This window comes from Carassius auratus, unplaced genomic scaffold, assembly GCF_003368295.1.
Source record: "Carassius auratus strain Wakin unplaced genomic scaffold, ASM336829v1 scaf_tig00027474, whole genome shotgun sequence".
In the NCBI taxonomy this organism is placed as follows: domain Eukaryota; kingdom Metazoa; phylum Chordata; class Actinopteri; order Cypriniformes; family Cyprinidae; genus Carassius; species Carassius auratus.
The window spans coordinates 22731-46596 of NW_020525598.1; the positions used below are offsets into that span (position 1 = coordinate 22731).

Sequence of the window (23866 nt, forward strand, 5' to 3'; positions counted from 1 at the left end):
AGCGTTCATATGTTTCTGTCCTTCTAGACAAACACATATGTGACAAAGGCCTCCAGACATGTCAGATCCACGAAAGAAAGAAACTCTAAATATACTTTCTCGTAGGCTGCACCTATAAATACACATCACGTTGAGAGTCTTCCCTCTGAATTATGCACGCTTTTAAAGTGAGTCCTACTGCTCCCATTTGAATGATAGATGTTACATTTTGTGCACGTCGAAAATAGATTTCCGAAATGGAGTCGGTGTATGGAAGAGGGTGTGCTCCTTCAGAAATCATTTCCAAAAGAGCGGGCGAGTCCTTTCTTACTCACTCCATCTTGCTTGCTCAGTGATCTGTGCTATATTTAGCTTGCAGAAGTCTATTTTTGTCCTCACGTGCCAGACAGACTCCCCTCACGCACTCGGTGCTCTCGTGCAAATTCTCCCCCGTTCTTTCTTCCTCCCTCCCTCCCTCTCTCCACGCCTCGCTTCTCCCTCTATTTTTCAGCTTCTAATTTGCTCCATCTCTCTCTGATCCGAGCGTTTTGCCTCTCGCTATTCATATTCGATCAGCCTCTCTCTCTTTTTTTCTCTGTCGCGTGCCAGTTGTCAGGTGTCCAGCTTTCTGCAGAGAGAGGAGCAAACATGAGGAGAATATAAACAAGACCAGACTAATGAGCCAGAGAGAGAGAGAGAAAGGGCTGTCTGGTGTCACTTTGGAGCTTTTTCAGATCTTTTTAATTAATCAGAAATAGGAGGAAACGGACAGACCTTGGGCGACTGGACTGATCTGTATTTCTATTTAAAGTAATCAATTATTAAATGTGGCAATCAGCTGACTTATTTCGATTCTGACTGACACCGATGACCATCAAGATATGGACAACAAGCAATTACGACATTTAATTTAATGCAAACTGGCGTTCATTCTTCCTGGATATTTGCACATCACCAAATTTTCTTAATGTTTCTCACCCGGGCTCTATTCTGGTATAAACTGTAAATTCACAATGTTTAAAATCCAATGCCCAAAACTGATCCTTAATCATTATCCTGTTTCACTTGGAATCAGCAGCTCAAATAATGTGTTTGTAAAGAAGTTGTTAATCTAATTATTAAATATTTTTTTTTAAATATATTTTATTCCATTTAAGTAACACATTTTGTTGGACTTTTATTTAACTATATTAACTGTACTTACTAACATTGCTTGTTTAAAATACAATTCAAAACAAAAACAAAAAGGTCACAGATTAATTTTAGTTTTGTATACATGGTATATTATACAATTTGGAAACTTCACAACTTTTGAATTAACATGAAAATGCCACAAGTCAGCAATAACACTGTGAGCGCTGGGAAATAGAATTCTATTAAACAGTTTTAAATAACACCAGCCCTGAACATTCTAAAAATAAAAGTTAAACTCTGAGAACACTAAAATAATAGATACGGTTTATATAAAAAATTAACTTAACTGAAGATGAAATAGAAATAAAATGTATAAAAAAAGAAAAAAAAAAGATTTTTGTTGGTAAAAATCAGAAATTCATTACTAAGTGTTCCGGTAGCTCAATTGGTGGAGGTTGGGGGTTCGATTTCCCGGGAACACATGATAGGTAAAAATTGATAGCCTGAATGCACTAAGTCGCTTTGGATAAAAGCGTCTGCCAAATACATACATTTAATTTATCTGCTAAATTTATTAAAAGGATTATTCAGAAACACACTGTCATACTTAAGAGCTATAACTATAAAGCTTCTTGAATGCCTTCTTTTGTACATGCATCGGTTCAAACTTGACTTTTCTTTGTCTTTACAAACCGAGGGATGTCAAAAACCGTTTTAAATGATGACAAATTACAGATACTGTGGAAACCGCATGTTTTGGATCCTGAATCATTCTGCTTGTTTTCTAAAATCAAGAGTTAAAAGCCTGAAATACATTTAACGTTCCAATGTTTGTCATTAAATAAATACTCATTAATCCCCCTGAATACTGCAGAAGTAAAAAAAAAGTACTAAATAAATAAATTCAATATCGCAAGCCTCAGGAGAAATGGTTGGTTTATTAATAATATCTCTAGTCAGCAGGAATGTGCATTCTTTACAGAGTGGAATATTTCTTCCGGCGCTCTCTCTTAGTGTTAAAAGCTGACGGCCCGTCACGCTATATGGTCCACCGACCTCATTCCATCTACAACAGGGTGGAGTCACGGAAAGTCCATAAGCCTGTGTGGAGGAAATATTTCCCATGCACACCATCACTCACTCACTCGCACATGCATCCGCGCTGGAGACGCACACCTCGGGCATCTGCCTGTGGAATGAAAAATGACTGAAACCTGAAACCCTATAAGACAAGCTCTCCACCCCAGAGCCACAGTCACTCACAGGAAGAAGAGGTACAGTATTTAAAATGACACCGTGCCCTTAAGAACTGTGCCTTGATTGGTCCTTTGTTTGTGGGCGTGGTCTTCAGGGCTGGTGAGGTAGTGTGTGTGTGTCACGGAGACGGTCCTTGGTCGTCGGGATAAATGATCTCCTCCAGCGTCACGTAGGTCCCGGTCAGGAAGCCGATGAAGCCGAGGACGGCGATGGAGAGGTCTTTGAGGAGCAGGAGAGGAGGAGGAGGCTGGCTGGGATACGCCACCAGCTCCACCAGCGGAGGAAAGACGAGCGCCAGCGCCGAGCTGCTCACCGCACCGACCAATGAGATCACCAGATCTAACCGCGGAATCAAGACTGCTGTCATACCTGAGAGAGAGAGAGAGAGAGACGAAGAGTAATGAGATTTAAGAAAACATGAGTGGTGTTTGATCATGTGTAACTCAGTGGTGTTGCTAGGTAGAATCTGCTGGAATTGCCATGTTTCTGTAAGTGTGTTCTGCAGTTGTGTTACTGTCAACAACTAAAATAGTAAAAACCTTTTTTGTTGATAATTGAAATAAAACTGAAATAAATTAGCCTGGTTGCCCTGAAAACTTACTGAAATTAGCTGAAGTTCTAAAACTAAAAATGAATCTAAATAAATTAAAGCTAAATAAAAAAATATAAAAATAAATAAAAAATAAGAAAGCACAACAGAATTACTTAATCTAATTGAAAACTAGAAAAAAGTTTATATAGAATATACAGTATATATATTACTAATTACTGTAATGGCATTTAATAATAGTAAAACATTTGTAATCATCACAATGCATTTTCTCATGTTGTGGGTGGTTGCTAGGGTGTTGGTACAGTATGTGGTTGCTAGGATGTGTTGACACAGTGTTACAGTGTCGTTGCTAATGTGTTGAGTGGTTGCTAGGGCCAAACTTTTAGGTCTGTTTTGTTCGTTTGCACTACAGAGCATGTTACATATCAAAACATCATACTTATGGTCATCACTAATTATAAACAGACGCAGATGGAGACCAGTATTATTTATGAGCAGTTTGTGTAAAAAGCTACATAGCTGAACTGCAGTGTGTGTGTGTGTGTGTTTAACTCTCTGCCATCCTGACTGGTGTGTGGACGGATGTCTGCAGAGGATCGTGGCTGAAGGATTAAATCAAAAATCAATATTAATCTTTTCTGCTGATGTTGAAAAGACAAAACCCCTTCTCTTTTCCCTGAATAAAAAAGGCACAACAATTTATATCTGTGCACATATACAGCTTTTAGTGGAATGACTGTAAATGCTCCTCGCAGCCTTTAACAAAAAGCACACACACACACACACACACTCTCAGGATGTCCACATATGTTTAATTCATGAGACTCGAGTGGGAAGTGTCACACCTGCTCTCTAAGCTACATCTCTCTGTCTCTCTCTCCTTCTCTCAGAATCCAGTAACATGTAACACACACTGGATCCTCGCTCTGTTATTCTGAACACTCGCTCATAACCACGCATGAGCGCTTCAGTTTCTCCTCTCTGTGTGCTACTGCCACCCTCAGGAAGAACGTTTGACAGTTCAGCACATCATATGAGAGATAAACCGACACCAACAAATGGACCTGGCGTTCAAAAAGGAAATCTAAAAACAAACAAACAAGCTTGCAAACAACCAAATATGAATACTAATTAAGAAATGAAATGTTTTATGGGTACTGATGAAGCAAACTTCTATTGCTATTTAATATACTTGTTTTAGAGTCAATCCAAGTCAGCATTATCGAGTTTAAAGATAAATATAATTTCATATTTCAAAATTAAATATATTTTGTATTTTTTTATATTAACCCTAATATATATATATTTTAATTAATAATTTTACACTCTGTATCCACAAATTCTATATCATCATTAGAATCAATTATAATATCCAAATATGTTTATTTATAGTCAGCCTTATTGTTAACAAACTAAAATTAAATATAAAAAAAACTGATTTGTTATTAAACTTTTATTTCAGTAATTTAATTCTAAAATTATTCTGATCTCATTAATTTTTATTTTTATAACTGAAATAATTTTAGTTTGTTAATGTATTTAAACAATACAACAACAACAATAATAATAACAACAACAACTGAACAGACATTTAAAAAAAAAAGAAAAAAACTGAACCACAAAATTGATGAGGAAAATATAAAAATAAAACCAAATTCAAAACACTTATTAAAACTATGTTAATATGTAATGATAATAAAAGAACAATGATCCAAGTGCAGCAACCTGAGATTTCATAGCTTGATCCTTGAGGGGATTGAACCAGCAACCTTTGGGTTACCAGTCAGCCTTAACCACTTAACTTCCTACACAAACACCTCAAAGCCAGAGGCTTCTTAGAGAATGTCTTCCATGCAGGTGCGTGATAAGCCCTATCACGGAGCTCTGTGACAGGCCTCAGCGAAGAGCTCCATGATGGGCCTGTCTCCACAGGGCAGGCAGGTAATAATTCACAGAGCCTCAGGGAGACTGAGATAAATGAGCAGACACTGAATGAGTCCCTCAACTCTGCCCCAGCTCTTTCACACACCATAAAAAACATACACTGCACCAACACACACAGGTATATTCAAACACACAACATGCCCACTAATCTATCACAGCGCTCAGAGGGGTGACGGCCTCGGGCCAGGGAAAGAGGGAGGAGGCACATCAGGCAGAAAGAACACAGAGAGAGATAAAAGACAGCATGAACGAGTGACAGAAGGAGAACTTCATCTGTTTATCTACCAGCAGAGGCCACAGACCCGTAACCTTCAGAGCTCATTACCCTGTTCAACAGCATTTCATTTCACAGGCCTCTTCTAGATCTTCCTCAGAGCTACATGCAGCATAAAACACCCAGCAGACCTACACCATGCAGTTCCAGGTGATATTAAAGATAAATTCTAAATAATTTCATATTTCAAGACCAATACAATTAATTTTACATTTTTTATTTTAGTAGTTTAGTAGTTTTAATAAATGTTTCATCTTTATTGAAATATGATTTTTTTTTATTATTAATTATATTTTTAGAGATCATGATATCATTTCTAACAATTATATATATTTTAATATTTTAAATTTAATTTTAATTTTAAAATTATTTTATATTAAAGTAATATATTGCATTTTTTTATTATTATATATAATTATTGGAGTCATTACTTTTTCCGTTATTTTTCCAGGTGTTTGTGACTGCTGCATAGACTTTTGTAGACTGCCTTGAAAATTAACAATTTGCTCACAGAGCATGAAGGATTTCAAAATTGCATTTATTCTCATGACTTTTCCATATATTTGACATTTGCCTCAATTTCTAATTTAAATAATTACCGTGTTTTCAGAATTTGGGGAACCCTGCTATTTCCCATCCTAATAAATGTCCCTGGTCTTATTGTACACAGCTCAACGGCGCATTTTATTGTGAATGTTTTTCATAATCTTTCATCAAAATGTAATGACTTTCCTGCTGTGTGGGCAGAGACAATAATATAAACCAGTAATATCTTGGCCAAACTCCATTGGATAAAATCAAGTTCCACTTAACATCATTTCCCACCAACTATCGTTTTACTCTGATATGCATCGTTCCGAAAATGTTAAATGCAGTTTAGCAATGAATTAATGTGAATATTATTCTAATCCCACCAAGCTCTACATGTTTCATGTCGGCATGTTGCAACTTGAAACTTTGTAGAGAGACGGAGCATCGAGTGACCGATGAGTCGGGACAAAAGAGAAAAAGAAAGTCATGGATGCAATAAAAAATCTTATAAGCAGAGAAAGTGATATGTCCAAGGAGACCAGAGAGATGGATAGAACAAAAGACCGACAAATGAACAGTGAGCAGGGCCACTGGGGAGGGAGGAAAGATTGTATCTACATAGAATAAGAGATATCTACAATATCAGTCGCTGGAATGGTAGATGGCAAGAAAGATTGGTCGCTAAAAAATAGATGGAAGGATGGATAGCAAAATCTATACCTGGAACAATAGATAGGAGGTTAGAACAAGAGGTAGAATGATAGTTACTATTAATAACAGCTAGAACAATAACTATAATAACAGATTAATAGCTGATATGATGTCTACAACAGTAGGTAGAACAATGGATTGTTAGCTAGAACGATAAACTAGACAGACTGCTAGACCAATAGACAGAGCAGATAGATGGATGAAATGAACAAGGAATGGATGAATGAACAATGGATGGATGGATAGATGGATGGAATGAACAAGGATTAGATGAATGAACAATGGATGGATGGAAAGATGATTTAACAATAAATGAATGAATGATGAATAGACAGACAGACTGATAAATGTATTGATGGATAGAATGCATGATGGATGGATAAAATGAATGGACGTTGGATGAATAGATGGAAAGAATGAGCAATGGATGGATGGATGGAATGAACAAGGAATGGATGAATGAACAATGGATGGATGAATGGAATGAATAAGTGAACAATGAATGATGGATAGATGACAATAAATATTGGATGGATGGATAGATGAATTAACAATGAATGAATGATGAATAGACAGACTGAAAAATGGATGGATGGATAGAATGAATGATGAATGGATGGATGAAGGAATGGACATTGGATGAATGGATGGAAAGAATGAACAATGGATGGATGGATGGAATGAATAAGTGGACATTGAATGAATGATGGATAGATGACCATAAATATTGGATGGATTGAATGAATGAAGAAATGATGGATAGACAAACAGACTGAAAAATGGATGGATAGAATGAATGGTGGATGATAGAATGAATAATGGAAGGATGAAGGAATGGACACAATGAATAGATGGATAGAATGAACTATGGATGGATGGAGGAAGGAATGATAAACAGAGCATCAGATAGAACAATAGATAACTAGAATGATAACTTTATGGATGGATAGATTAGATAAATATAAAGGAAAAGGAAAATGAAAAACTATACACATAAAAATGTAAATATAAATTATTATTAAAATATTATAATAGTACATAAATAATATTCATAGCACACTGATAGGCAGAGATCCTGTTTTAACAGCTTGCATTTCACATGGTCTCGCTCCATTTTTCTCTGCTTCCAATACAAAGCACACACCATCACTCACTTTTTCATTCACTCAATTCCTGCAACATTCTCTCTTCCTCTCTTTTTTCATAGCAAACGCTCTTTCTCTCGTACCTGCATGACTGACGGTGTTAAACAAATATTTATTTTCATATTTTAGGTCTCCAGATGGTTCACGGTTCAGTGGCAGACTCAATTTTTCCAAAGATAAAAAACATATATCAAACTAATCCAAAAGCCTTCAGCTTTACAATGGTTCACGGCATCCATCCATCATTTTGGGAGGGAAACAAACCTCCACTATCTCTCCTCTCATCACCAATGGATACTAGAGGGAGGATTAGGATGAGGAGAAGACAGGAATAGGGAGAAAAATGAGGGAAGCAAGGAAGAGAACGAACGGATGGATAGGTGGGTGGAAGAAGTGCAGAGAAAACAGAATGGAAATAAAGAGGATGATGGAGCGGGAGCATAAAACAAGATGAACAGTGCAACACTATTTTAAATGATTTGTATTGAATGATATACAAGTATACTTGTCTTACAGCTGGTCTCTTCTTCTGATTCACAATCTAGGATTATTTTTTTCACTGAGCTCGACACAATGCATTCTGGGATTGCTTTTATCATAAAATACATGGCTATGATGCTGATTATAGAGGCAGCTCACAGTGTTTTGGATGAGAGCGTGTGTGTGTGTGTGTGTGTTCACTCACAGGTGAGGCAGACGAGCAGCGCTCGTAAGCTGAGATCAGCCGCTCGTCTCCAGCTCTTCCGAATGCGCTCACACACGGGCGGAACCAGAATCTCTGCCGGCACGAAAAACTGCACCGCATAACTCACAAACACACCGAACGAGTACAAGACCTTCACCAGCTGATTAGACCTGCAACACACACACACACACACACACACACGTGAATACTGCAGAGAAACGGAGAACAGATCCAGACAGAAACAACAGAGCATGTAATTAAGGGAAAGTTCACCCAAAAATGAAAAATCTGTCATTAGTTACTCACCCCAAGTCGTTCCAAACCCGTAAGACATTTGTTTATCTTCGGAACACAAATTAAGATATTTTTTATGCATTCTGAGAGCTCTTTGACCCTCTCATAGACTGCAAGCGTTTTGTTTTCTTTGCACACAAACAGTATTCTTGTAGCTTCGTAAAGTTACAGTTGAACTACTGATGTCACATGGACTATTGTACTGATGATCTTACTATGTTTCTGGAAGTACCCTTGCTGTCTATGGGAGGCTCAGAGAGCTCTGAGAATGCATCAAAAATATCTTCATTTGTGTTCCGAGGATGAAAGGTATTACAGGAATGGAACGACTTGAGGGTGAGTAATTAATGACAGAATTTGAATTTTGGGGGGATCTAGCTCTTAAAAAAAATTAGAACCACTTTAGTTTCTTTTTAAAAATACTAGAACTGACTGAATTATTTTAATGATGGTTTTTCAAAAACATTTATTAAATATCTGAATCCTTCCACCAATTTAACAACTTTTTTTTCAGTTTTCTTTTCAACGTAATGGTAGCAAACTATAAAAGAATTCAGTTTTAATGTTTTAAAAGAAGTCTTTCATGCTCACTAAGGCTGCATTTATTGTATTAAAAATATAGTAAAAACAGCAATATTTTGAAATATTATTACAGATTAAAATCATGGTTTTCCATGTGAATATATTGTAAACTGTAATTGATCCGTAACTGTAATTAATTTTCAGCATCATTCCTCCAGTCTTCAGTGTCACATGATCCTCAGAAATCATTCTAATATGCTGAGTTGCTGTGTTGAAAACGGTTGTTTTACATTTTTGTGAAAACGTGATGCATTTTTTTTTCTACAAGCTTCTGTGATGAACAGAAAGTTCAAAAGAACATTTATTGGAAATATTTTGTAACATTTTGTAACATCATAAATGTCTTTACTGTCACTTTTGATCAATTTAATGCATCCTACAGAATAAATGTATTCAAAAAAACTGACTTTAAACTAAGCAATTGAAATTCGAGTTGTTTAACAGCGTCACACTGCAGAACACGGCCGTCACTGCTGGACATGTCAACAAACCAGAAGATGGAGATCTTCTGGTGGCAGATTGTCCTCAGCTGAACGGATGCTGATGGGATCTAGAAATACGTTAACTGCTAATAAAAGTCTAGAGGAAAGTTAGTTAGAAATGGCAGGATTTAGTAAGAGCTCCACTCTAAAGCAGCTGGTTTTGATTTCTTTGTAATTTGATTTTAAGGTGATCAATCAGTGGAGATGTTTCTGACAGAGACTCCAGCGAGGAGTTTTATATTAGCTCTCTGAATTTAACTCCACTATAGCAGAGAGCTGCGATAACTAAATTGAACTGATTTAACACTCAGATGTGATGGATGAGACTTATTTTTCAGCTTTTGACGCTTTTTACTTGGAGGTAGTCGAGAAAAACAAAAGGAGAGACTGGGTTGGGAACACGATGCTGGCCAGACTGAATTTATTTAATTTATTTTTTTATTTATACTATAATATTACTATTATATTTGATTTATTTTTATTTATACTAATATATATATATATACACACACACAATACTGTTTAAAAGTTTGGGGTCAGTATGTAATAAGCATCATTCATCAGGCATGCATTAATTTTATTATGTCACAAAAGATTTCTATTTCAAATAAAAGCTGTTCTTTTGAACGTAGAGAGAAATGTCTGATGGACTTTTGAAGTGTCTTTGCATCATATTCACCAGGAGTCATGTGGAAGGTTAAGGGTGATGCTTCCTTTGATGTCGTCTCTGAAGTGGAGGTATCCCAGCGTCGCCAGGCTCACATAGAGGATGATGATGAAGCCCATGCCAATGTTGAGGGCTTGAGGGAATCGCTTTGGTTCCCTCATCTGATTCTCCAGTGGAAGAACCTACACAAACGAAGCGAGAGAGAGACTGATCGTGTGTGGTGAAGCTCTGCTCCAGGCATCTCATGCACAAAGCCTGGTCCAAAAGTAGTGTGAAAGATGATGCTGCCTTCTAAGACGCCTTCCTTTGATCAAATTCATAGCAAAGCAACGGTAAGGTCATGGGTTCAGTCCCAAGGGAATGCATGAATCAGGAAATCTGCAAGTATCAGCACTTCCAGTTTATTATATTCTGACACCATTTTCAAGACCTTTACAAAAAAGAAATTCACCAGTTACTCTAATGGTGAATGAAAAAAAAATCCATTGTCTTTTCATGACTTGTCTTTCCATTGTATTGCAAAGAAAGAAAATAAAAAATTATTATGAGAGATGTCAAATTTATTATCACTCCTCGAAGCATTGTTCACTTGATTTGTAATTTAATGGCAGGGTAATATAACAAAATTTATAGTAATATAGTTATATAAAATGCATATTACTTTTTTCTTTTTTTTTTAAAGAAGTACTCTTTGCAGAAAAAAAATTGCATTGCATTGCAACTAGCTCAGCATTTAAAATAAATAATTTATTTTATTTTAATAATTTATAAGACCATAGAAAGAAGCAAGAGGCACACAATTAAAGTCAGTAAATACAGTATAAATTTAATTATTATTACATATAAAAAATACCTAATTTCTTCCAATGCCGAAAGGAACAATGCTTTAAAAAAAAAAAAAAAAGATTAATCGAACACCATGTATAGTTGAAGAATCAAAATAAAAAAATTAAACCTCAATCGTCATCTCACCACTCCAATTCCCTCAAAGGCAAATATGGCTGTTCCAAAGAAGAAGGAAAACTTCCTCCACGAGGAGATGTACGGCAGACGTCTGGGATCACTCACATCCTACAGACAGTCAGAGAGGGTAAAAGACATGATATAGTTACACATCAGGATTAGAATTACAGTCTTTCTTTGGGACACAGCAGATACTACACGTACAGGCACAGTACATGTACAGATGTAGAGTCAGCCGCCCACAGCCCTGAATATCTGCTGCATACAAAAAAGCCTCCAATATGATTTGGTAGCTTCATACAATTTGTGAGCGTTTGCATGCATAGGCTTGATCAGTGGAGTTCCTAGGCTAAACAATGAGGTTTCTTGACTACAAAAGTGGATATATGAGACTAGACATACAAGGTCTGCACGATTAATCAGAATAAAACCTATTTTAAATAGTACAAGTATCACAGCCTTTGTGATTTGATCAATTTAAATAAATATGTAAAACATGAGTGAAGCATGGCACTGTGTTCTTGTTTCCAGCATTTCAGAGCAACTCTGTTCACAGTAAATGCTGCTCAATACAAACTCCTCTCTGCATCAGTTTGAGTCCACCGTCTTCCCTAATTTGTAATGACAAGCTCTGATAAAATCGCTTCTCATTACAGTAACTGAAGCTCAATGCAGGGATCCATGAGTTTTGTGCCGAAATAAAAGCTTGATGGTTTAACATTTGAAAATGAAGAAATTATACAGCCATAATTAACTGTCATATTAGTAATGTGTTTTACAGTTGTACTGAAAAGTAAAATAATTATTGTTATTTTTCTTAGTGATTTTGTTTTAGTAATATTCCTTATATTTATTTACTAATAATAACTATTAATATTATATTATTTTTGTTAAATAATTGATTATTTTACAAATATTTCTAATATTTCAATAGTCATTTCTTATTTTAATAGTTTTCTTTAATAATAATAATAATAATTATTATTGTTACATTTCTTAAGTTCTTGATTGATTTTACAGTAATATATTAAAATTTTAAATATATTAATATATTTAAAATATATGTTACAGTTAAATATAGGCTAATATTAGTAATATTTCTTATTTTAATAGTTTTGCTTACTAAATAAATAATTATTATATAACTGTTTTATTAATTACTTGATTTCACAGTAAAATATTACAATACAAATATTACCATTTTAATAGTTTTGTTAACAACTTAGTAAAAACAACTTCGTAATAGTAATAGTAGTAGTAGTAATAATTATTATTATTATTATTTTATAGTCACTATTTAAATCAATCACAGCAAACCCGGAGCTTTATAAGAATGCATTTTAAATCACAATTTTAATTTAGTTTATTTTTTTATATGTAAATTTTCAGTTTTCCCTCAATCTGTGCAGCTGGCACACATACTCACGTTGAGTATATATGTGAAGATGAGGATGATGCTGACAGCCATACAGAGGTTGGCGATGGCTGAGAGTGCGGCCATGTTCCTCAGGTCTCTGATGAAGGTCAGAACGATGATGAAGGGGAGGAGGAAGACCATGTAGAGCCGCAGGTCCAGCCCCGCAGCTGCAGAGACTGAAGGAGTCTCCCCCTGTGAGATGTTGGAGTGTATCAGCACAGTCTCCACCGAGCTGTTCAGATGAGCTCCCTCCATCACCTAACAAACACACGCTGTGCATCAATTGCCTTTTACATTCAGAAAAAGAAATCTGACTGGCAGCTGCTGGGTTTTATTCTGGAAAAGTGTATTTCCATTAGCTCTGGTGCCGTCACATAATAAAAATCAGTTTATCTATGGAGAAAATTTATATTTCTGGAGCTCTAGTCACACATACCTGTTTAATGTTCTCAGCCAGGAACACAAAATAAACACTACAGAAGCCCAGCTGGGTCAAAACCAGGAAGAAATTCACCAAGTGCCTGTAAAAGATATTGATATGAGAACATATCACAGGATCATATTAGAAGACCGAGATTGTGTGATGTGAGAGACATGAAACTAGCATAGTGTAGGAAATCAGCTGTATTAACAGCAGCGTTTATACTGGTTTGTATATTGATAATTGCATTGCTTTTTACCTGTTTCAGTGTTATGTTATTTGCTTGTTTTAAGGTTAATGCCATTTAATACAAAGATGCTTGCATTTGCAATATTTGCTTTGTTAGGATGAGCAAGCAACAGTCGTGAAAGACTTATGATGTTATGTATGCTGCTTTTTTTAACTTAGCTGATTTTTGTTTTATTTTTGCATTAACTGCTTTGCATTGCAACCAATAAAATAAGAGATTTTATTGTTACTACTGCCTCCGGTGAGACTTTTATCTACAAACTGAGCCTCAAACAAGAACAACCACTAGGCAGTCTTCTACATCACTCCTGAATGACTTCAACCTGTGCTTGATGGTTTAGGCTAGATTTTCCTATCCTTCCCCTACCTGAATAATCAGAGTTAAAGGTGTAAGATAAAAGCATGCGACGAGTAACATGGCGCCCAGCTTCCGGGGCTTGAGTTTTAAATTGAAAGTCTAGATCCCACATTGAAGAGCTACCAGTAAGACCCACATAGACCAATCCAGAAAGGATTCGGTGATACTAATCCTGAGGGTGTTAGTATATTCCAGTCCAGAGAAAGAACTGAAGGGCCAAAGAAACGCGGTCACTACCCATGAGACCTAGAGGGGCTATGGAGTTGAAAAACTTGGATGCTTTACTATGATATGTAAAAAAGCCCAGAGAAAATCCAGCAGTATCTCAATACAGGCATATACCATGGAGACCACAGGGAGAAAAGAGCCTTCAGTCCAGGAAACAGAGCCAGGTCAGATACTTTTATGGTTGCCAAGTACGGATGGACTGCAGAAAGGAGACTTTCAAGAGTCCAAAGATGGTCTAGCAGTCATACAACGAGCCCTAGAAATAGGAAGCCACTGTAAACAGGAAGTGACTATTTAATGCAAAAGCTCAGAGGCAGAGGGAACTATGAGCACGGTCTGTAAAAAGAACCAAGGCAAAATAAAACCGTACACTATGAGTGGAGAAAAACCTGAAGAAGTCTCGGGTGAGACTCCTAATATGGAAAACGTTAGGATATATAAAGAGGCAATGACAGACTTCCAAAATGCACACGAGTTCCTCCTTACTTAACTTGAAGTTAATATTAAAGGGATAAAATACAAGAAACCTAGCAGCAGAGAGAGAAAGAGGCTGACAATTAGAGAAAAAGTGCTATAAAAAAAGAAGAAGTTTAATGTATGGTCAAATGAGGACAGCAAGTAGATCTCCGGCTGTCAAAAGTATTGCTGGGGCAGAAGTTTGGACAGAGTCTGGTAAGCAGGCGTTATTTCAGGAAGGAAACAGTTAGGGAGATGGACAGAATGCTAAAGGGCCTAAAAAAAAGAAAAGAAAGAACTGCAAATGACATTAGAAGAGACCGAACCTGAATATAGCAAGGGGGAAGATTCCAACTCCTAGATACCTCACATTTAATGCCTCAAAAGAGTCAGGAGAAGAACAGGTTGATTTAGACTGAATTATTAGAGTTAAACTTAACTGAGGCTGTAAGGCAGCAGAACAGGGCGAGGACCTCAGTGTTTATGCAACCTGCGTTATGAAAGACTGCAAGACTTGGCAAAGAATCGATTAACAGGTTAATGCACACTTGCACAGGCCACGCTGTCTCTGCTGAAGCCTTGGAGAAGGCACAAGAAATGACTGGGAAAGAGAAGTTAAGCAGTGGAAAAAATACTTAGTTGAAGCTCAAAAAGGTGGTGTACTGATATTAAGTATATGGCTGTCAATAGAAGATTAGAGCCCTCATGAGGATAAGATTAGGCTGTTGCATGAAGTAGGTGGAAGTAGACCTGAAGGATACACGTTATAAAACAATGCCCGCAAAAAAGAAATTGAAAACATATTAGCAGAGTGTAATCTTAGTACTTAGCCTTTTAAAAAAGAAAAGAGAACAACCACTCGGAGCATTAAAGCATTTAAACCTAGAACTGGGGAGGAGAAAAGATATAATACTAACAGACTAACTAAAGTGCCCCTAGTTCTGGGAAGTGGACTAATCAGAGCCCCAAAAAACTGGGGAAAAGGCATGTCTAGAGTAGTAAAGAAGACAGGGACACCTGTTAAGAATAACTATATCTCAGGTGAAAAATGAGAACAAATAACTCCAGAAGATAAGAGAAAAATTATAAATAAAAGAAAAAATAGAACAATTACCACAAAGATGGTGAGGAGGAATAAAGTGACACAGAAGAAACAGGAAGTAAGAAAAGAGTAACAATATAAAAATATTTGACTGAAGCAACTGAATCAGAATCAAGTATTGAAGCCATGTGAGACGTTTTTAAAGGGATTGTTCAAATAAAAATTGAAATAATGTTATTAACTAAAACTATTAAAAAAACATTTTTATTTATTGAAATAAAGCTGAAATAAGGTTATATTGTAAATATTACATTTAAATGAGAAGGTTTGTCTTTGCAACTGACGGAAATAAGCTGACATGAATACTAAACTCTGAAAAAAAAAATTTGAAACAAAAAAATGACAAAAGTCCACAACAGTAAAATTCAATAAAACATTTGAATGAAATTTAAGAAAATATACAAATAATTTAATGCATTTAATGAAAATATAAAAATAAAAGCTAATTAAAAAGATGAATAAAATTATAATTGTATATAATTAATACTAAAATAACACTGAATAGAAATTGTCATATTTCAATCAACCTCAATGTTTTTTTTAAACCTATTTGAATTTCTGTTGAACCCAATTGACTTTCTATGACTTTTCATTTAAAGATCATGCTCTTTTTTTTATGAATAAAGACTTTTTTTTTAGAAGCACCATAAAAGTGTCAAAAGATGATTTCAGGCTTTTCCAAAAACAAATGCACATGCTATATTACATATTATTACAATATTTATTTAAATTATTTTTATTATATATTAGTATTATAAGTACAGTATAATAATATTTGTATAATATATACTATATTTTTTCAGTATGGAGTATATTATTAAACAGTAAATGATGACAGAATTTTCTGCTATATAAAATGTTAATATTTTTTAATAATAATAATTACTATTATTAATAATATTTTTGTTGATGTAGTAGTAGCATCATCAGGGTTTTATTTTTTAAAGTGCATGATATTATCTTCCGACACAGATAAAAATGAGGCAGTATTTCCCGGTAAGACAGATCTTTTTAAGATTCAGGGGAGAGGTGTGTGTGTGTGTGTGGGACATCAGATGTGAAAACACACCCCTGCAGGCAGCGTCCTGAATATATTCAGTCAAGCACAGACATTTGCCCTCGTGCCATCCCTCTTTCTCTCTATCACATATGCACATGTGAGGGGTGTCGGTGGGGGGGCTGTCATGCCAGTGAACTGCATGATGGGATAGCTCACCTCCCAAAATGAGCACCTTTCCTCAGGCACTGGGAGGAACTCATCTCCATGGCAACTGCAACCGTGTCGCTGTAACCGAGGGGGGAACGTTTCAACCTGTGAGGAAGAAGACAGAGAGAGGAAAACAAAGATAAATATTCTTCAAGAACAAAGCATTGCAGGAAAAAAAACTGTGTTTTGTGTAATTCCAGAGGGAAAAATGCAGTCAAAACACTCAAATAAAAGAGGAAGGACAAAAAAAGTTCAACACACATGACACTTTCTCTTCATGTGGTTGGGGACAAAACTGACCCCTAAAGCAAAATCTGACAAGACCGCTCTTTGGTGACTTTTATAGGATAATCGACAAAAATACTAATTTCACACAAAGCAGGGGTGCATGTCTAAGGTTTTCACTAACTATAATAACCCTGATGCAATAATCAAAACAGCCAAATCTCATCTGATTAACTGCTAATCTGAAATCATATCCTCACTGTGATAACTTGAGAAATGTGACGGCGCACTGATGAGATGAGGTTGACATCTCTTCACGCTAACGCTGACACACGCTGCAGAACCCCGTCCCACATCTGACTGATGCAGCAGCCTGCGCTTCAGGAGTCAGACCCGAGGGAGAGGCCTTTGATCGCGTTTGAAGAGGGAGTGCATGCACGAAGCACCGTTTTTTAAGTGTGAACGCACAGACAGAAATTCAGACTGCAGGAAAGTCCACTCGCTAGAAAACCGCTGTGTTCGGAATACACAATACGCATGCTTCAAATGCTTGAGCTGACTGCAAAAACACTATGACTATAATTTCACAAACAATCTGAGACGCTGATGTTTATTTAGACAGTTAATGAGATCTGTTTTCCAGGTTACCCATCAGGAACAGCCCTTCAAATGCGACATGGGAGCCTCTTTATTCAGCTGTCACTGCATGTGTGTTTGCGCTGTTGCATGGGAAGTGAGCTGTAGTTTTTTTGTCACCCACAGGATCAAATGTTTGGTTAGAATTCCAGAAAATCTTGCAAGAAAAGAGGGGGAAAAACTCCACCAGGAGGCCACAACAATCTGAAAGTCACCTGCATTGTGTGATGCTTTATCTGAAAACTGAGATGAGAAACTGCTTTATGTGTGAAATTACTATTTTTTGGGGTTATTTTTGTATACTATCCAGGTAAAGTGAAGAATGACCGGAAATTGGTCGAGAGAGAGGAAAATGGGACTGAGATATGAGTGGATCACAGAGTGGATGAAGAGCTAACAATTAAATGTGTATATATAAGATGTATAAACCAAAAAAACTTGCATGCCATGTGACCATTAACCAACATCACAGAACTGTGATCATGCAAATACATTGTTCAATTACTGAAATATTCATTTATAAGGGGTCTTCAAGGCAATATTTTAGGGTCAATGGGGTTCAGCTGACACTTTTTTTTATCATACAGCATTATAAGTCGGACTAGAACAAGGGTTGTAACAGTTAAATAAAACTTACACCTTATATATTGTCATGTGCATGTTCTTTTCTCCTTGCCTGACCTGGTTTTCCTTTGTTGATTGATTAGTTCATTAGTTTCCACCTGTGTTGATTAATTATCTTATTAGTCCCTCGTTTGGTTTAGTATTTATACTTTGTCCAGTCTCTGTCACGTAAAGAGATCATTTTTTCCATTTCTGCCTTGTGGACTTTTTAAAGACTCTGTTTGTTTATTATCTGCCTCCTTCGAGCTCTTTTCCCCACTCAACACGTGATGTAGATATTAGGGGTGTAATAATTAACCGCCAGCCGTTGAAAAGTTGTTTAAATCGGTTGAGATGAAAAACAAATCGTGATTCAACTAAGGTTAGGAGTTTATATGAATGTGTGTCTGAGGGAAACCTGCTGTCTTCTTTTCTTTTCATCTTTCCTCTATATATCACATCTTAAAGTTAATAAATGCAGCACTGCTTTGTTTACAGCAGAAACCCAGGAAAAGCTTTAAGCGCCACCTGCTGGCAGAAGGGGAATCTGCGTCTCGTTCAGCTCATCTGATATATATAGTATGTGTGGTTTTTATACAATTTTATTTTAGTTTTAGTTATCTTTGTATGAATTTTTTTTTTTTACATTTTTTCGTTCCATATTGACATTGTTTACTGTTAATTATTCAATAATTAACATATACATTTTAGTTTCAATTCAATTGAATATTTTAGTTTTAGTTAACTACAACCCTGACTAAGATAACTCAAAGCTAGTTCGCTCATGTTTGCATCATGGCTCGATGTGACATAACGCTCATTGCGCATCAGCCATCACACCCCAGTTCCAATGTCAAATTTGTATTTTATTAAGAAAATAATCACTGATCATAACATATATGTTTTTTTCTTTATCATGACGTATTTTTGGACTGATGCGACTTATGCTCAGGTGCGACTTATAGTCTGAAAAATACGGTAGTTACTTTTGATGCCTCAATCTCGATGATTTAAAATCCAACAATCAAATAATTCCTAGATTTATTTTCATAATTTTCCTGACTTGCATATGATGTGATGTCCCCAATGCAGCAGGGAAGCTTGGAATATGGAAAAGCTTACATTCAGCAGATAGAAATATTGCTTTATATTGATTCTGTCAGTAAAAAAGATGATCTGAAACTGTTGAGTAAGTTGTGCCTTTACTTAACTCTTGCATTACATCCCACCCACACCCCAATGATCAGCATGTGGTACAATATATAATTAAAAATATTTTAATAATAACCTAACTATCTAACCATACCCTATTCTCACAAACTTGTGATTTGATAAAATACATAATGAAAGCTTCAAGCTCCACATGACAATTAATGAGATTAATACAACACAACTACTTGAATGTTGCTATAAATCACCATTGAGTGTTTGTAATAACATCTGATTGTGATACAATGTGGATTTTGGTCAAATGATGAGGCAGAAATATGTTGTTAGTAACATTCTAGAAGAATTTTATGAGGAAGATACACAATCACATACTCTGTGGGGCGAAGAAAAAGTAATGCAACTAATTACTGTTGCCAGAAAGTAATAAGTAAAGTAGTAATATTACATTACTTTTGAAAGGAGCAACTAGTAATGAATAATATATTACATTCTTTGAGTAACTAGCCCAACACTGTTCACCACACAAACCATGCTTAGTTATGCCTAGTCCTAGTTCTGCTTTCAAAACCCACTTTTTACAAAATCAAACCACTTCTCCATTAACGAACTGTCTCGCGCTCACATTTTTTTTTTCAACTAAATAGAAAAAACAAAACAGAAGCTGAAATGTGATTGGTTGTGGCATCTGAAGCAGTGGGCTGTGATTGGTGCGTTCTTACCGCTCACTGAGCTGATGACTGCAGCTGACCAGGATGTGCATGCAGTGGACACACACAACACCCATCAGAACCAGACTAACTGGACCGAGCTGAAGGAAAAAAAAGGAGAATCATGTGTTTTAGACTCTTTTAAAACTGTAAGTGTAAGCAATAAAGCCTTATCATTCTCTCTCTCAGTGTGAACTTTGCTTACATACTGCACAAGGCCTTTATGGCAGCAATAAAGTTAGTGGACTGACACGCTTACAAACAAACAGCAGTTGAGCTGTCTGCATACAATACAGCCTACACGGGTTCAGTCTGTAAACCAGTCAGACCTGTTTTAAACTCACATTCCACCCATTAAACACTCAGTATCGGGCGATCAGGACATGATGGTGAAAACAAACGGATCTAATCACAGGAGCAATAAAGCTGGGACCAACACATTCATTTAAAACTCCTCTCTTTTTTTTTTTAAGGTTTTTACAGTCGGTGGTGTACATGGTGTGGTCTGACCCTGAAAACCAGGCCACAAAAACTACAAGAGTGTTTGGATTCCGGGTCAGTCTTAAAACTTTAAAAAGAAGGAAAGTAAGGTTCTGCATGCGGCTGAAATTGATTTATACTGGGTTTATCGCTCATGAAGGAGCTGCGATGCTACATACCACAATCCCAGCGTTCTTCACTGCTAGAGGAAGCCCAAGCAATCCTGTGCCGATGTTCCCCTTTAAGAGATGCAGCAGGGTTTGAGTAAACCTGAGGAGCAGAGAAAACGAAACAGACGTTATATGTTGTTATTTAAAGTAGGGAGATGTCAGACATGAGAGAGGTTACAACACAGGTGTATTATGTAATTTGCTGTTTATATACACACACACACACATCTGTTACAGACAAAATGACTGTTTGCAAACAAACAGCTGTTTTAACCCAAATCTACAAAAGAAACCCTGATGTGAGACTCACGTGATGCCTTGCGGCAGATGTTCTGGATCTTCATCTATGTCTACATCCTCCTCCTCCTCTTCACCTCCTGCTTCCTCCATCAGAGGGGTCATCAGCTCCATGTCTGCTCCGTGAAATAAAACCACAGACTTAAAGGCATCGGATCTTACGGAGTATTAAATGAATGGCCTAATTAAACAGATCTAGTTCATAATAAAAATAAAATAAAAAGTAGGTCTGTTTAAAAACAGCACACTGCTGCTTTATTCAGTTCATAAAGAAGCAGCCCAGAATAGTCTGTTCGCTCAGCCTCATGCGGACGATGTGTTTCTCAGACCAAGCATCTGGTGATCATAACAGGTCAGAGATAAAACTGCCCTCAGGTTTAAAGGACACTGGTGTCCCTGCTGAGAAAGCACTGGTGTAGTACTTTAAAAAGTAATAATTAAAAAATGTTTAACTATATATTTTTTCATTTTAATATATACATATTTGTGTGTTTATTTTTGAATTATTTTTCTTTAAATAAATATTTAAAAAACATTTTAAATGTACATTTATAGTGCATATTATTTATTATATAGGGTTATTCAAAACAATACTGCACAGCATGATTTAAAAAAATATTTTTATATTTATTTACAGACTGTTTTATTGAATATTAAAATATTTGATTTTAAAACGATCTAGCAGTACAGTGTTTTTTTTTTTTTTTTTGATGTGTTGAATTTAATGCATGAAGTTAATGAATCAACAGAGCCATTGTCAGACATCACGTATTGGTTCAGTGTCATCTGTGAGGTAAAACACACATCTTTACCTAGTTGTTCAGCTGCTGGCATCTTGTGCTGCTCATCTGGAGGGTGTTTGTTCAAACCTGCTGCGGGTGTTGTGTGCTCTGATGAGTTGGCACACGGGGAATCAGCTGTAGACGGCATACACACAATGACACACGTTCATTACACTCCAAACACATGACAGACAGAAAACTCAAACTACGCCATTTGACTTGTTGCACACTACTGTGACATTTTAAAACTAACTTGTAATTACATTAAGGTGAAATGTTAAAGTAGTTCCTAATCATAACTGTTAAGCAGCTTAAACACATAAATATTATACATATCGTGTTGCAAACACTATCAAAGCTACTAGACACTATTTTTCCACATTTTAGAGTAAAAGTAAAGTCATCAAAACTATTAAACCAAAAAGTAAAAGTATGGAAATGCACTCTGCTCCATTATATATATATATATATATATATATATATATATATATATATATATACTCTCACATAATATTATTTATATTATATACGTAACACATAATATTATTATATTATATAATACATATACAGTATTGCTTAATAAATAACAATAATGATTATAATAACAATAAAATCTACAATTCAAGTATAATTATTATACAAGCAACACACAACACAATATGCTGGACATTAGAAAATTATTTAAAATATTGATTCACGGAAATATGTGAATTACTGTATTTAGCAAATACTATTTACTAAAAAAGTGTGTTAACAAAACATGAAATATATACATGTTTGTGTGTGTTGCATTATGTCTAATGCATATAATAATATTATAATTTTTTAACACACAATAGTACACAATTTACATATATTTTACAGATTTTTACATAAAATACTAAAAACCTACTTATTTCTTTTTTTATTCACGGAATATAGTAATTAGAAAAAAGGGTTTACTAAAATCCCTATACTTATATATATATTTTTTAGTAAATATTTATATATATTTGAACCCTATCATTGAATATAAACTCTCAATCAAAATAGCTAAACAACAACTTTACATTTTAAAAATAAAACAGTATAAGGAGCTAAATGTTAATGCTGTATAGCGTGATGGAAGTGGAGGATGTTACCGACGGAGCGCAGAAATCACAGCCGCTCCTCTGTTGCTCTCTCCGGCTTGACGCGCGACCATCACCGGCCCTGTGCTGGATCCGGATCCGCTATCCGCACCGAACAACCCGCGCGATCAGATTACTCAGGCGTAAAGTGATGACATGCCATCCATGAATATGAGTCCTGGGTGTGAGATTTGTAGTGGATGACAGCGAATGAAACAGACTCGCACGATGGAAATCATCACAGGATCCCACAGTCACACACAAACTATGCGCGCAACGTCACCGCGGTCATGACGGAGCAAATCCTTAAAGGAGCCGCGACACTAATACAGCCGCCGGATAAGAGTCGCGTTTGACTGGTTAGTTTTAGCAGTTACTAACTACACCATAATGCAGGCTACTTTTTTAATTATGACATTTTTACCCAACCAACAGAATGGGAATATTTATATCCTATATTATATTTAGTTTCACTAGTAGCTGATTTTTCTTTTATTTTACCTGTCTCCTTATGGAGTTTTAATAAAGTTCTATAATGAATGTAAAGTTTTAGAATTCCAATAACAAAAAGTCACGAATATCAATCATATATTGTATGTTAGGAAAAAAAAAATATATGCACTACAGTGTTTGATGCTTTCTCTGAAACTTACTCTTGATTACTGGGCCAGCTGCTTAATTTATCCTTTTTTTTCCTTTTTCTTTATCGTTAATAAATTTGGAAAGTTATCTTCTGGCAGGCAGGGAAAGTGTGTAGTTTGTCTAGTGTAAAAAGTAACTTTAAGTCCTTTGGCTAATATGAAGTAGGAGAAAAACACTATATTTAAATTTTTTTGTGAGCTAATGCAAAGCTTTACGAGAAAATGCCTTACTTTTGTGAGAGAGCACAAAAAGTTTTGCAAGCCAATGCAATATTTCTCAGGGGAACTAAATACTTTTTGCATGAAAGATTGGAGGAAAGTTATATTTCAGTCAGTGCATTCTCTCATAAAACATTTGAGTTGAAAAACTATATTTGAATGCTTGTGTAAGCGAATGCAAAGTTCTT

General features: G+C 35.8%; 1 protein-coding gene across 1 annotated transcript; it reads right to left on the minus strand.

Annotated features, from left to right (window-relative positions):
- Positions 1–1670: 1670 nt before the first annotated feature.
- On the minus strand, positions 1671–23069 carry LOC113079232 (proton-coupled amino acid transporter 4-like). Its single transcript, XM_026251450.1, has 12 exons — positions 22831–23069; positions 21740–21844; positions 20941–21043; positions 20640–20730; positions 19993–20081; positions 16649–16744; positions 13055–13139; positions 12628–12876; positions 11211–11309; positions 10251–10420; positions 8214–8383; positions 1671–2739 (listed from the first exon to the last, which is right to left on the minus strand). Exons 2-12 carry the CDS (start codon positions 21759–21761, stop codon positions 2489–2491), a joined length of 1425 nt encoding a protein of 474 aa, XP_026107235.1. The 5' UTR covers positions 21762–21844; positions 22831–23069; the 3' UTR covers positions 1671–2488.
- Between the last annotated feature and the right edge of the window lie 797 nt (positions 23070–23866).

Excerpts from the sequence above, each read along its gene's own strand:
- LOC113079232 (XM_026251450.1), bottom strand. The coding sequence starts at position 21,761 with ATGCCAGCAGCTGAACAACTAG. Across the intron at positions 21,044-21,739 it reads GCCAGCAGCTGAACAACTAG|ACATGGAGCTGATGACCCCT; the intron begins GTAAAGATGTGT and ends TTCACGGAGCAG. Across the intron at positions 2,740-8,213 it reads GCTGCTCGTCTGCCTCACCT|GTATGACAGCAGTCTTGATT; the intron begins GTGAGTGAACAC and ends TCTCTCTCTCAG.